Genomic DNA, 14,371 nt, shown 5'->3' with positions numbered 1-14,371 from the left:
ATCGAGTGCCGGCTCGGAACTGATAGGATCCTGGTGTACGCACCGAGAATGCGTCAAACGAATCCTGTAGATACGCTCTGAGAGCTTATAGATCCTAGACTTGTATCAGCCTCAATGTTTAGTTTATAAGAAAATGCTCATGTTTTCTTATTTGCAGACTGTGTGGCTCCTGCCTAAGGCAGAACCGGGTGTTCTCGCCATCGTTTACTTCGGTCGTCCGTACACTCACTGCAACCCATCCATCCTCAGATGCAGCTGTAATCTAACACCACACGCACTCTTGACCAGCTGAAACATACGTAAAGAGTTTTAGTTGAAGCTGTCCAGCTCGACCGACGCTTTCATTAACAAGGCAGAGTGCTTGTGCGGAGCTCGGCCGAGAGTAGCGACGGAAGGTCTGATGGCTTGCGCATTCTCGGGCGAGCAGACAGCAGGAATTAAGAGACGACGCACGACATAAAAGAAGTTCATAGCCGCTATCTTGCAGCCGTGTCTGCTTCGTACCAGACTTTAGAGACTCTTTAGCCGCGAACAAACCATCAATTAATCAACACAATGGAGAAGACCAAATACGTTGATCGTGAGATTCCAAAGGTATGTGACATCACTTCTTCTCTGTTGCCGCCACTAGGTATCTCGCTGCTTCTCGCTTGGGTGGGACTACCGACATGCTGGCTTCGACATTATGTTGTGCTCGTGCCTAAGCGCTTCATGATACCTTCGTCCTCCCATAAAACAAGCCATCTGTTGCATATCCGCGCCAGAACACGAAACTTACCACGCAGTAGATCTCCCTCCACGACTTCGATAGCCGCATCGACATCATAACCCGCGAACTCGTCGACGCTGCGGAAAATGTCGGATTTTTCTCTGTGATCGACCACGGGCTCTCTCTTGCTGAGATTGAGTCCATGTTCCAGACCTCTGAATCCTTCTTCTCGCTTCCGGATTCCGTCAAGGCAAACGTCCCCTGGAATCCCAACAATGTCGGCTGGGAGAAGTGCTCCCAAGTCCGGCCGTCCACGGGCATGCCCGACATCAAGGAGTCCTATCAGATGCAATTCGGCGAGAACATGAACGGCATGTGGCTTCCGGACGAGAACCTGCCCGGGTTCCAGGAGCGAAGTCTGCGCTTCATGAGACGTGTGCAGGGCGTCAGTGAGAAGCTCATGATCTGCCTCGCCCGAGGACTGGGCTTCGAGGATGATTTCTTCATCAAGGCGCATGACATCACTCGACCGAACAGCCAGACATGTTGCAGACTGCTACACTACTATCCCACGCCACGCACAGCGGACGGCACAGTCTATCAGCGCGCCAGCGCCCACGCCGATTGGGGCTTCCTGACTGTGCTCTTCCAGCGTGACGCCTCGCAGAGCGGTCTCGAGATCTGCCCGGGCCGTGAAACTGTTACGGAGTTTGGTCGCGGTGATGCCTGGACCAAGGTGCACCTTTCCGCTGGCGACATCATCTGCAATATTGGCGACCTGCTCATGTCATGGTCCGATGACCGCTTCAAGAGCACATTCCATCGCGTCAAGGCACCCTGTGAGGAAGGAGATTATTATGGCGAGCGATACAGCATCGCATTCTTCAACCAGCCCTGCAAGGACACCCGAATCCAGGGACCGCTGAAGAAGTTTCCGATGGTGACGGGCGAGGAGTTCACGAGAGAAGCAGCAGGGCGGTACTACCGCGCGTTACAGGAGAAGCTAGAGGAAGAGAAAAAGAAGAATCAACGAGCGAGTGGATTTGATGGGGACGATGTACGTGGACGGATGAGGGAAGAAACGGCTAGCCCGGTGCAGGCTAGAGCATGATGAGACGTGATGACGATGACGAGTTTCACGAGTTTCCTTGGCCATTATTCTTCTCGGGGTGGTGGTGTATTTTCCTGCGTAGCATATCAAGGTGTGGTGGGTGGTTTTCTTACGTGCGTCGAGCCCTTTACCCCGGATTTGTTTAATAGCAAGTGTATCATTAGATACACACACATTCTTGCTCCCGTAGCAACAACGCCGGGGCTGAACAGAGTAAAATACACTTTGTTTTCGTTGCATGCTTCGTTTTTTGTTGGCAAAATTCAGAGTACCAGCACTGTAGCACCACAAATTTTGGCTATCCCATCCCGCGTTTCCACCCAACCCAATTGTATAACGATCCATCCTCCTCTGCCTCGCCTCGGCTACCCGTCTCGGGCTTCTTAGTCTTTATCGTCTGTCGAATATGTACTGTACGACTCAAGTCCCCTGCAGGATAGTCGACGTCCAGGGGTCGGCAAGAGATCACGACAGAAGCAGCACAAAGGTTCCAGAACGAAGCGTATCGACATATGCCTCATCCTCGTTCGGGCATCGCTCACCAGGATCCCTACAGGATATCGGCAAGATTTTAACACGCACAGACAGGGATGATAATCACTGCATCCTTGAATCAGACGCATATTACGCGCAACCAGGGATCTGCCCTACACGGCAGGGAATCCGATAGCAGCGTGGATCGCACGGACCCTCGATCTCGCTTCTGCGAGGCAGCTTCCCATGCCTAGGGGAAGATAAGTATTGGCATGATACCCCCAGACGTGTTTTGCGTCTCAGCTTGGGGTCCACTGGCATAGCTTAGTTTGAAATTTTTTGGAGCTCCGGTTTTCTGGAGTTTGGCAGTGAACGAGACTTTGTCAGAGGAGGGTCGAGTTTGCATGCGAAAGTGCGCCACGACTTGTACGCGACGCCGACTGTGTATTAAGGGACCATGCGAATGGTATCATAGCATAGCATTGACGGGTGCTGGCAGAACTATGGAATATCTTGACAACTACATTGACCTTTTACTCCTTTTTTGGAGAACTAGGCATCGCTTCGAGAAGTGACTGACAGGTTGGCGGAACATGGGACCAAGACCAAGTGTACTAGACCGCATACGTATTTCGTACATGCTACAACATGTGTGTATACCAAAGTAGAACGCCTATAGCCGGAACCTTCGCCAATTGAAATATGAGTTGACAGGGGATATCATATAGCCAATCAAACTAACGTAAATAGAGCAAGATGAGATGTGAGATGTCGAGCTGAAATCAAAGCCCGTAATTCGTCTCCAGCGGTAGACTAGAACTCATATCCGGTATGACAATACTTCCAAATCGCTCTCGCCCGGAACTCCCCACACTCCTCAATTCCGCGCAGTACTCCTCTCCACTGGTCAGACTTTCATCCGAAAGACTGAGCACACTCTGTGCTACTGCCGGACTGGGTTGGTAGATGTGCTCAATAGGGGGGTTGCCCAGGCCGTTCAGCCACAGGTCAGACGTCCACGTGTTCTCGTGGATAGGAGCGTCGACCAGCGCTTCAGCAGGCACACCGCCATAAATGGTGTCATATATATTAGTGGTGCCGTTGTCAAGACTACCGAGAAGCCGCTCCCAGTCTGAGGTTGAAACTTCTTGCTTCTGTGGATGTATGAGCTGCGTGGGTTCGTAGCTTGATGGAATTGGAGTATTATCGAAAGAGAGAAAGTCAAGATTTGGCGTCTGGCGAGGCCCGGTACTGGCTCGAGCTTGTTTCGGCGTGTGAGTATTGACTGGGGATAGCGTGGGCTCGGAGCGAGACATGGGCCCGGACAGATTGGAATTGAGACTGTTTATACTGGTGGAGCTGTTGTTCTGAAGTATGCCAATATTTGGGAGGGTAGCTCGGCGGGCATCATTGTTGTTGGTAGTGCGAGATATAGAAGGAAAGCGCGAAGCGAGCGCTTTGATATGTCGCTGGGTGACACTGAAAGCTGATTCGCTTGGCGCTCCCATGCTACTGTCAGAATTGTGGCGAGATAGTGGCGGCGACTGCTTGATCGTCGGACGAAGGGAAGCAAGCATAGAGTATCCGATACGACGGAAAGATGTAGCATATGGCGCGTGAGCCTTCTTCAACAGGTCAACCACGACAAGGGTCATTTTCTGGCTGTCCTTCACGAGTCTTCCATCATGTTCCGTATGTAATGTCTGGAATAAGAGGCCGAATCCGGCGAGCACGGTCAGCTCGTTGCGATTGAGAGCAAGAGAGAAGCTCAGGTTGCGCTCGTCCAGCAGCTGAATGATCTGAACGATTGACTTCGAGGAATGGCCAACAGCAAGTGTTGCTGAATAGCTTTTCGGGCCAAGGCTTGCACATACGGCTGGCCGAAAAATGAGTGATCGCACATAATGGTACATAATGGCCAGAATTGGGGACCGGCTTCCGGTAACATTGGCCGAAGGCTTGTCTTGCGCGAACTTTAGACGGAGATGTGCAGCTAGATTATTGTACCAGCTGTCCAGCTCTTCGGCTTGACTGGCCATGGTCCGAAATGATATGTCGTGCGACGGACATGTCGGATAGCTTTGGCCCAATACCCTCGAAAGGATACGAGCAGCTTTGAATAAGGCGAGAGCACTTGAAACCTTGGTAGATTCACCTGGTAAGGTCGATAAGAAGCCAGTCTCTGTGACATGCTCGTCATCAGCGTCTACTGGGTATTCGCAGTGTATATTGTCTTCTTTGATCATCCGAGGCAGTCCAAGCTGAGCAGCAGAGAGGCTTTTTGTGTTAGCATCCAGTGAGTTGAGCAAAAAGGAGGTAGGCATACCAGTCAACAGTGTATTGCGTCCAAAAGACCTTCTTTCTAGTTTCGATCGTTAGTGCGCCAAGGGCGAAGCGTTTCTGTGACTGATTGAGGCCAAGCCGCAGCAGTAGGCTGGTAGCGAGACCTTTGTATTTGAGAAGCTTCGCATAGTCGGCGCTGAGCATGCAATGGATTTGAGCGAGGACAAGACATTGAAGAAACTGGAGGGAGTTTTCTGAGAAGAGTGACTGTATTGCGGCTTCCCATTGCAGCTCAAAGGATGCAATATCATAGGAGTCGCGAGACTGTGAGCTTGTTAGTGATTATCCAGCTGTGTGGCGAGTGTTGCCTACAGAGCATGACAGGGCGCCGATGCTGAAGACGAGGTTTAGCAGTGCAAGCGAGTTTCTATCAGTCACCTCCTCTATGTTCGCAACATATCGCTCATACATAGTAAGGAAAGTGGGCCGATGCAGAACAGGGAACAAGGGTGCCCATTCCTGGAAGAAAATATTGATCATTTGATCGGAAACCATACGCGGAGGCGCTTTCCACGAGACGATACGACTGCCATTCTGCTCAATCTCCACAACAGAAACGTGTCGAGGGCGAAAGAAGGAGTCGGGTCTAATTTCAGAACATGGGCGCTGAGTTCCTTGGACTCTGAGCTTGAACGCATCTGTACGAGTTAGCCAACACCAAAAAGGCTTTGTACGAAGCTTACCAACGAGAGTGTGACCACTAGATAGTCCTGCAAAATAAGAATCACCATTGTCGTCCTCCATCAAGAGCGGAGACTGCTGTAGCTTAAAAGTGTCATCCTTCTCTTGTGACTCTTCTCTCTTCTCTGTTGTAGGAGTAGGCGGATCTGTCGGGTGGTGTATGGGAGAAGAAGTCAAGCGAGGGGAGTGGCTTGGGTGTAGCCTCGAAAGCAAATCGATCTTCTCGTCCTTCTCATCCAACAGATCCTTTAATTCGCGGACTTCTAGCTCGAGAGCTCTGACTCTTTCTTCCAGTGATTCGGTGTAGCCCCTTGGGAAGGCTCTCCTGCTCAACTTATCGCTGGTCTTGCACTCAAAGCCAACGTTGATGCATTGAGTACAGCTCGGTCTGATGCCGTCACAACGTATTTTTTTGCTTCTACAGCGGTCGCAGGCTTGGGCTATGCGAGACTGAGCGCTGGACCCCACCTTTATGACCTTCATAGGGAGGATGCCGGGCATGATATGGATATCTGCAACGAGCGATAGATAGATTGATTGACTGTGTCAGTATATTTGCCGTGGGAGCAGATTGTAGGTGGAAAGTGACATCAGGTAAAAGGCGCAAAGGGTGGTAAAGGCAACGTGAAGCATGCGAGTATATAAAGGGCGAGGGTCCGAGGTCAATGTAATAGCGGCAAGCGGGAGTGGGTTTGTTGGAACTTGAGAAGCGGCGATGGATGAGATAAGTCTGATTGACGATTTGGCCATGGATTGGGACTGGTTGCACTTTGCTCTCTCGGCAGTCGATCGTCCCCCCGGACAAGCTTGATGAGATGAGGTGAGGTGGAAAGCTCGCGTCTTTCTCCCGCTAATAGTCACGCCCCTTAGTATATCGAATCGTGTTTTAGAGAGTGTCTCTTGAGTGTGGGAATGTTGGCGTGGTAATTAGTAGGAGGCTTCCAGCTTTGATTGGGCCCGAGCAATAGGGCCATAGGCTGCTGACGTTTTAGGTGGTAGATATCGTGGACGGTATGTGTCAGCGGGCCACACTTTTTTTTTGCCGAGGGCACACACCTTGAAAGCATACTTATATACATTAAACCTACTCCCCCCCTCTCTAAATATCCCTCTCTTCGTACGTAATACGTGCCTATCTATATATATTTTCTCTCTTTATATAATGGCGTAATAGATAGCCTATCTCTAGATGGAGATTATCTTAAAATATACCTCTGGTTATACCTAGAATGATCTCCTAGCCTGGATTAAGCGTGTATATAGTATTATAGTATCCCATCGTACGCTTAAGCGCTATTTCTCTACATAGAAGATTTAAAAGGACTCTTCTTTACTTCCCTCTTCCGTACGAGAGAGCCTATAGGATAGAATCCGTACTCTTACCCTTAAACTAGCTCTTCTAGATACTAAGATTATTCGGATCCTTTAAGAAGAAGGGTTTAAGATCTTATAGAGTTCTCTATATCGCCGTCGTATAGATATGGGTATCGTACGAAAGGTACGGGGTATTAATACATAATAGGCTAAAAGTAAGAAGGTAATGCAGCTCGTACGGGAAGGCTTAGAGTCAGGAGTAATTAATGGGTTTAGTCGAGGCCTACTCCATGCACATTTCCTAGGAGCTAGAGTCTAGATTACACGGTATCTATACCCTTCTATCTATATATAAAGACTTATTCTAAGAATCTATCTAGAGATCGGCTATTTTAGGCTATGAAGATCTTAAATCCAGAGGGCGTATAACGCCGCTATTATGATTTTTAGCGCTATAGAGGCTAGTATATTATAAAAGGTCCTGATTATATCTAGAGTATAGATAGGTACCATAAGCTTAGCTTATACGGTATTAAGATCTATACCTATATAGATGTATACTTAAGATATATTATCTAGGCCTATATTAGTATCTTATCTACTATAGTAGTTAGTTATCTCTTTTAGTTTCTAGAAACTTTAAGAATTAGAGGTATCTAGCCACGCTTCGTATAAAGTGATAGAGGTAGTAAGATAACTCGTATAGTAAATATTTAGTGGAATCTCCGCCAGGTTAATGACCTAGAGATTCTACTAAATTAATACTAGATGTTTAGGATAAGTACATCTAATTAAAGGATTAAGGCTTAGTAGGTATAGCTTTCTAAGGCACTCTTATTCCGATGGAGGGTATGTATCGTATAGTAGTATATTATACTTAGCTAATAGATATTTAGAACTTCTTCTTAGAGCTTAAGTAGAGAGGTATCTTTAATACATAGAGTTATATAGATCGGATTACTATTTAGGTAATCTATATCCTAATTCTCTATACGGAAGTTTCAAGCTTTATATAGATATGGAATCAGCATCCTATTCGAAAATAGAGAGATCGACTATCTACTATCTCTAGACCACCCGTACGAAATTACTTTATACTAGCTAAAGGTATTAAACGTGGAGTAGTACCTATTAATCAAGAGGCTCTTACTACTATCCGAGGCTAGGCAGGAGCTTAGGATATAGATGTATATCTACTATCTAATATACTACTATGGTATACGAACCAGCTCGAAGATCTTAGCTTTAATAGAGGTACACCGCTTCATACGGCTAAAGAACGGAGAAGTCTATTTATAGATATCTATGTTCAGCTACGCCGTAGGATTTAGGACCATATCTATACTAGAATAGCCCCTCGGCTAGAAGTTCTAGTACATCCATATCTAGATCCTAATTAGTTTATAAGTATTATTCTTCCGTACGAGAATAAAGAGCGGTGTACTAATAGACTATATAGGGAACCCCTCTTAAGAATGTTAAGGCGTCTAATCTTAATAATAATAGGGTAGATAAAGGATAATCTAGGAAGTAGCGTCGTACGGGAGTACTTTAGTTATTCTATAACTTATAGCCCTATCTCTCTTTTCTAATATTCTCCTTATATAAAAACCTTTCCACTCTTATCTTAAATAGCTATGCTAGTATTAAATGCTTTCTATAACTACTACCCTAAAACTAGGATGTACCACTCTTCGTACGAAGTGGCTACCTATCTAGATTACTAGTAAACCCTCGTTATTAATATAGAGATTATTAATCTTACTTCATCTCTAATTAGATCTCCCTTACCTTATCTAAGATTATATATACTAAATACTTAATCCCTTACTCTTCGTACGAGTATACCTCCTCTAAGCTAGCTAGTAATTATTATTCCTAAGGTATAAACTTAATATCTTCTTATACTATAGCCACCGGCTAGAGTAGATACCGTATAGGTAATTGCTCGTACGAGAGGAAACATCCCGCTTATTAAATAGGAAAGACAAGCATCTATATATCGTACGACTATATCTCATAGTAGAAAGAAGAAGAGGGATAGCAAGATATTCCTTTCTATATACTACTATGTTACTACATGTATAAAGGAAGGAATAGTTCTAAGAATGATAGGCTATGGTCGTACGTGGTTAACTCTCTCTCCCCTCTCTTATTTTATATACTTATTTACTTAATAGAAGCTATAATAATCCCGGTAGTTAATACCTATTTCTAAGATATTATAAGCTTCGTATAAGATATACTTCTGTAGGAGTTTAGAGTATCTCTATGGCTAAATGAGTTTAAGGCCACAGATTCTCTATATATCTCTACTAGTATTAAGGGCTAGTAGAATAAACTAACTAACCTTCTAAATTCCATGTACAAGAAGTATATAGTGGATAAGTTCTTCGTATATAGTAAGCTTTTTAAGGGAGAGGGTACTATAAAGAAGCTAATCCAGGTCTATATATATAGATAGGTATTAGAGGTAGTAGAGAATAAGATTAAGAGCCTAGCACTATCCGTACGAAAGAGGCTAAGGACCAAAATAATCTAGGATAAGGATCCCTTCTAGGATCTAATTTAAGACCCGGAAATCCAGCGTCTTATCCGGAAGGTAGTATCTAAGAGAAGTTATATAAAGGTTAAAACTAAAGGAGAGTCTCGTACGCTAAAAATAAAAATCAAGAAAGAGCTTAAGTTAGAGACGCCTAAGGATATTAAGAATGAGCCTTCTTACCCCTCTCTAAAAGAGAAACTTTATATATTAGATCTTACTCGTACGAGTAGTACTAAAGGCTCTCCCCCTATACTACCTAGTTCTTCTAGTCTTTCTATATAGCTAACATCTATAGTGGAAGCTAAAACCTCTATACGACAATCATCTATTAAGAAGGAAGGTAGAGAGAGTGATAAAGAGGATAATATTACCTAGAATTAATCTATAGGGATGATAATAAGGTTAAAAGGGAAAGGAAAAGAGTCTTAGTAGAGAAAGCCAACTAATTATATAGATTTAGGAGCTATTACTCCTCGTATAGAAGAGAATAGCAAAGTAGATATCCTAGTATACTCTGAAATTTCAAAGTTTTTCTTTCGTACGAGGGGCTTAAAGTCATATAATATAATATATACTAGTGCTAGACTAGGCCTAGTGCGGGGCCAGGCTCCCACATTTAATTCTACCTAAGCTCTACTTTAGCCTTATCTTTAATACCTTTAACCTCACCTCTAAAACTTTAAAATTCTCTCTTAACACCTCGTACGAAGCTATTATGGCTTTAAATTCTTTCTCTAGCCCTCTAGGCATTACCTCTCATGTCTAGTATCGCTAGATCTTTACTAAATAGGCGGATAAGATCCTTAAAACCCCACCCGGCGCCACCGATCCTAACCCTAGTCTTCATGTAGGCCAAGCTCCTACCTTTAGCCTTATTAGATCGCCTACACCCACTACATACGAGTAGGTATTCTTCTATAACCCTATTATAGCTAATAAGCTATTAGAGATCTTTGCCTTTAGTATTCGTACTAGCTATTCTAACTATAGATCTTTAATACTAACTTTAGTATAGAACCTAATCATTATATAAGCTACTAATTAGCCTATTCGAACATGGGAGAATCGCGCTATATATAATAGCACCCTCACTCCAGTTATTGTACGCCGCGGTACCCTTAAGGCTAAGGCTCTCTTATTATAGCGGGCTTTATATATAAAGGCCTTTATTATCCACTCTCGCGGTTAGTAATACCTTCTTTAGAATTAGTTATCGTATATATACTAATATTAAACCTAGGGTTTAAGAATACTATACCATGCGATAGGTGTATTCGTGCCTATAATAGCATGAATAAATTCAAGACGTACGCAGGCTATATTAGTCTATACAGCTACTTTAATAATGCCTGCTCTAACTACGTACATGCCGAAGCAACTACCCGCTATAGTAAGAATTATAAGATTAAGGATGTAAAGGATCTCTCGTACGACGAGTTTACGCGCCGTTTCCCTAATGGTCCACCATAGCCCCGCCCATCTTTAGCTAGTAAGCGTGCAGTAGGTAGCCTTAGCAGCCCTCCTAGCGTAAAACGTATTATATAATCTTAGGAAAGAACTAGTTAGCATGGATTTCTGGGGAGATAGGTGTCGTACGATATATAAAGGTTATATTATAAATGTATAGTAGTAGAAATCAAAGAAATCTACACTTAAATCCTATAGAAATCTTAAGCTAATAACTTTACCTAATTAATACTATTAGGTCTAGGAGGGACTTCTATAGAAAATGGCTACAGAGACTTCTGACTTCTGACTTTTGAGTTTTAGAAGTGTGGCCCGCTGACACATACCGTCCGCGGTAGGTAGACGCTAAATGGGGTCAACCTATGTAACAGCCAGTGGCTAGCCAGTAGCCAGCCAGTAGCCAGCCAGCCAGCCAGCCAGCCCGCGCGAACTTACATGACGAATGCGGGGGAGGGTCGCCGCGGTGGCAGCGCTGGTCAACCGTGAAGCGTGAAGCGTGAACCATTAGCCCCGCGCCATCAGCCCACCCAGTTGGCGGCACCTCGCACCATTTTACCTACCTGCCCAGGTATCCCCTACCTGCTACTGAGCTGTATACACTGTACTGTACTGAAACCCATACCTATGTAATCATTGTTGGTTACCCTTGGGCTATCGTCTATGCCGCCTGCCAGGTAGCCAAATCTCAATACTGACAGCCCGCCCCAGCGTAGATAATACCTGGTTCATCGGGCCATTCGTCAAACAGGTACGCCTGGCTGTAAGTTATAATATTGTCCGACGACTGATAATTTATTTATTCTTCACCACGTGTGTGTATTTAGCCATGTGCGTCCGTACTCAACACATTATTGCCGGCTACCGTTCGATGCACCACGGGTGCTTCAGACACACAGTGGCGTTCTCTGCCTTTGCTTAGTTGGTTTAGCTTGAGATGTATGGTGGAATGCAATCCTTGCTCGGAACAACTTCTTCCCCATCTCTAAGTCGCTTGCACCACTGAGCCCACATCGGCGAGCCGGGTTTGGGATCTCGATTCGATGAGAACGGTACCTCCTTTCCTGTACTGCGGACAAATGACAATCCGCACAAGAAGAGCTTGATGTACTTTCATAACCAGGGCATGCCAGCTACCACTCAAGTTCACTAGACGTTGCAGTATGAGAACAATAAATTCTGCATTTCCAATCAGTCCACCATCAACCAACATACCTTAGCATAGGCCTGCCATGTCTGCATTGTTGCCGTAGATGACCAAATGTCCTCGAGCCGTCAATTAGGTAGTGTTCAAGCCGCTGCAACACGTACATGCAGGACTTAGTTGAGAGTAACATCATCCGATGTCTATGCGGCGGGTGGCGCACCAAGGTAGCTAGTACTGTAGCTTGCTCTCGGCTGAGTCGCGACCTGTCCGAAGCGAAAATCTGGGGTAATTTCTTTACTGTGGAGGGTTCGGCCCGTCAAGTCTCACTTCCCTCGTGCATGGTCCCACTCTTGTACGATTCTGCATTCGCTCATTTCACTTCGGGACCTCCCCCTTCATGGCCACGGCAATTACCGTCTTAAGCACTCCTGGACTGCAATGTGAATCAGTGTACATACCTTGTGCCGTTATGTCCTGGTCGTCGGCAATCTTGTAATGCATACCTACGTGACGGTCTGTCTATTCATAGACATACCACCTTGAAGCTCTGTTGCAAACGCGTAGTTTGGAAATGTATATACTGTTCGTGCCTGTTATTCGACTTGATTCTCCTTCTGTTCAGACAAGTCTTTCGTTTCAGTTGTGATCAGAGAATCGTATGGATAACGGCTCAGGGTCGTGCTCGAACTTATACGTGCGTGAAATGCAGGCTGATGCCACAATACATGCAATTCGTGACCGACACTCGACAATGCTGAGCGGTGTTCATAGCTAGAGCGGGATCCACGTAGACCTAGTCGACATCCTCCTGGCCAAGATATTTCTTGACAACAGGAGACTCCAGCATTTCAGTTTTCTGAAGGTTGATCAGCCCAAGGTAAGTGTATGCAGTTTTATCGTGAATCATTCACCTTTTCTTCGAACATTGCATATGCCCTCTCCAACAGGTCGAGCTCCAGCTCTCGTAGCCTTGCAGCCATACGCCTCGGCCCATCACGGATGGTCTCACTTACTATTTCCTCACGTGTCCTTGAATCTGACTGCTGCAACAATTCGAGTTGCTCTTTAACCCGCCCTTGTAGAAGTACGATAGCTCGAAGCTGAAAGACATGCCACATTGGGTCATTCTGCAAGTAAGTTTTCAAGGACTCCATCTCCGTGATTTGTACTTCTTTCCAAAACGACTGAAGCTCCCGTTCTCCGCTGTTTGCTTGTATAATCTTGAATTCTAAACCATCCTCCTCGTTGACGCAGGCAATGTAAACGAAATCACCTTCCCAAAGGACTTGACCTGCATTTTCGAACACTCGGAAACCCGGCGCCGAGGTCGCTACGAAGACTTTCGCGGGCTTGAGTGGATCATCTTCTGGAATGCTAAGTTCTAAGAATATAACTTTCGCAGAGCCCATCTCATCATCTATGAACCCGTAAGAGAAGATCATTTCGCAGGCGCCTTTCTCGTCACCATACGTGATGGTAATCTCGTCCCCGTCTCGGAATTTTACGTCATCTTTCAGCTGTAACACAGCGTCACCATTCTCATCTGTCTCATACAGCGCTCCTGTCGCATCTCCAGACGCGTGATTAGCCATGTCAATTCCTGGAACCATGGCGTCTCCGATTCCGGGAAACTCGAGGGCTCTAGAGCGATACATCGCGTCGACTTGTTTCCAGTCATCGAAGGCCATACCATTGTCTTTCCACCAATACGCCTTGCACCAGGCGATTTCCTGAGTAGCGTCGCGAAATTGCTGAAACTCACGAGTCAGACTTTTTATCTTAGTTTGTGTTGCGATGTGCAACGAGGTTCCTTTCAACAGCTCCAATTCGTCGTCGTTCCAGAATGTTGGCAACAGCTCCTCAGGTAGAAATTTAACATAATCTGTGCATGGGGTTGAGACTCCAACACCTCTCGGAACATCAGGACAGGCGATTGTGACCTGCATGAGCAAACTACATAATACAGCTCCTCGAGTCGTCTGATACAGTAAGCTTATGGGCCGCAACGCATAAAATGGTCGGTATTAAGAAATAATACTAGACGTGAGCATGCAGTGCATGGACCCAAGGACAATTTGAGCTTACCCTTCCGAATGAGCCCAGGGCTGCGAGAATCTCTGCCAGATGTTTGTCCGACTTGGCTTGGATCTCAATGCTCTCGAGAGACACAACAAGTTCTCGGGGCACGGTCATAATGTAGTGATGCTCAGCAGCTCTTAGATCTTGGGTTGCGAGGACTGCACATCCTTTGTGAGCGACTCTATCAACGGAGGCGCCATTTAGTGTAACGCCATTCAGAGACGCCCAAGACTGCCAGGCGGTGCAAGAGAGGCTGAACCATCCTTCAGATCTACCACGTCTGATCATGATGCTAATTATTTGTTGACAGAATGCCGAATAATGTTCAAGGCCTGCAGTAAATCCACGACGGTACGTGGCGACGCCTGTTCAGGGCCGTTCTCATGACAACAGCCAAAACTTGGGCCCACTACTTCAAGGGTCGGCCCAAGCGCAAAACACGGGATGCGCTAGCGGGCTGTAAACATCAAAACACTAGATGCTCAGGCATACTTTAACCTCTAA

At 45.7% G+C, this 14,371-nt stretch overlaps 3 protein-coding genes across 3 annotated transcripts; 1 reads left to right on the top strand and 2 right to left on the bottom strand.

Moving 5' to 3' along the window:
* Positions 1 to 237: 237 nt before the first annotated feature.
* EJ05DRAFT_475645 (putative gibberellin 20 oxidase) lies at positions 238 to 2,142 on the top strand. Its single transcript, XM_033743851.1, has 2 exons — positions 238 to 594; positions 789 to 2,142. Exons 1-2 carry the CDS (start codon positions 556 to 558, stop codon positions 1,818 to 1,820), a joined length of 1,071 nt encoding a protein of 356 aa, XP_033600768.1. The 5' UTR covers positions 238 to 555; the 3' UTR covers positions 1,821 to 2,142.
* Positions 2,143 to 3,076: 934 nt separating this feature from the next.
* Positions 3,077 to 5,819, bottom strand: EJ05DRAFT_485457 (uncharacterized protein; the record flags this gene model as incomplete). The annotated part of the gene is made up of 4 exons (XM_033745453.1): positions 3,077 to 4,571; positions 4,621 to 4,901; positions 4,950 to 5,275; positions 5,321 to 5,819. 4 exons carry the CDS (start codon positions 5,817 to 5,819, stop codon positions 3,077 to 3,079), a joined length of 2,601 nt encoding a protein of 866 aa, XP_033600767.1.
* A 6,576-nt stretch (positions 5,820 to 12,395) lies between these two features.
* EJ05DRAFT_347172 (SET domain-containing protein) lies at positions 12,396 to 14,250 on the bottom strand. The gene is made up of 3 exons (XM_033740975.1): positions 13,874 to 14,250; positions 12,700 to 13,767; positions 12,396 to 12,644 (listed from the first exon to the last, which is right to left on the bottom strand). Exons 1-3 carry the CDS (start codon positions 14,153 to 14,155, stop codon positions 12,582 to 12,584), a joined length of 1,413 nt encoding a protein of 470 aa, XP_033600766.1. The 5' UTR covers positions 14,156 to 14,250; the 3' UTR covers positions 12,396 to 12,581.
* Positions 14,251 to 14,371: the final 121 nt, after the last annotated feature.

This window comes from Pseudovirgaria hyperparasitica (assembly GCF_010093815.1).
Source record: "Pseudovirgaria hyperparasitica strain CBS 121739 unplaced genomic scaffold EJ05scaffold_7, whole genome shotgun sequence".
NCBI lineage: Eukaryota > Fungi > Ascomycota > Dothideomycetes > Acrospermales > Acrospermaceae > Pseudovirgaria > Pseudovirgaria hyperparasitica.
The sequence above is the reverse complement of the archived record's forward strand: the minus strand, read 5'-3'. Positions and strand labels throughout refer to the sequence as shown.

Bases quoted from the DNA above. Each gene is read 5' to 3' on its own strand.
- EJ05DRAFT_475645 (XM_033743851.1), top strand. From the start codon at position 556: ATGGAGAAGACCAAATACGTTGATCGTGAGATTCCAAAG. The intron at 595-788 runs GTATGTGACATC...ACCACGCAGTAG, and splicing joins TTGATCGTGAGATTCCAAAG to ATCTCCCTCCACGACTTCGA.
- EJ05DRAFT_347172 (XM_033740975.1), bottom strand. From the start codon at position 14,155: ATGATCAGACGTGGTAGATCTGAAGGATGGTTCAGCCTCTCTTGCACC. The intron at 13,768-13,873 runs GTAAGCTCAAAT...TTACTGTATCAG, and splicing joins CCCTGGGCTCATTCGGAAGG to ACGACTCGAGGAGCTGTATT. The intron at 12,645-12,699 runs GTGAATGATTCA...ATCAACCTTCAG, and splicing joins ATGCAATGTTCGAAGAAAAG to AAAACTGAAATGCTGGAGTC.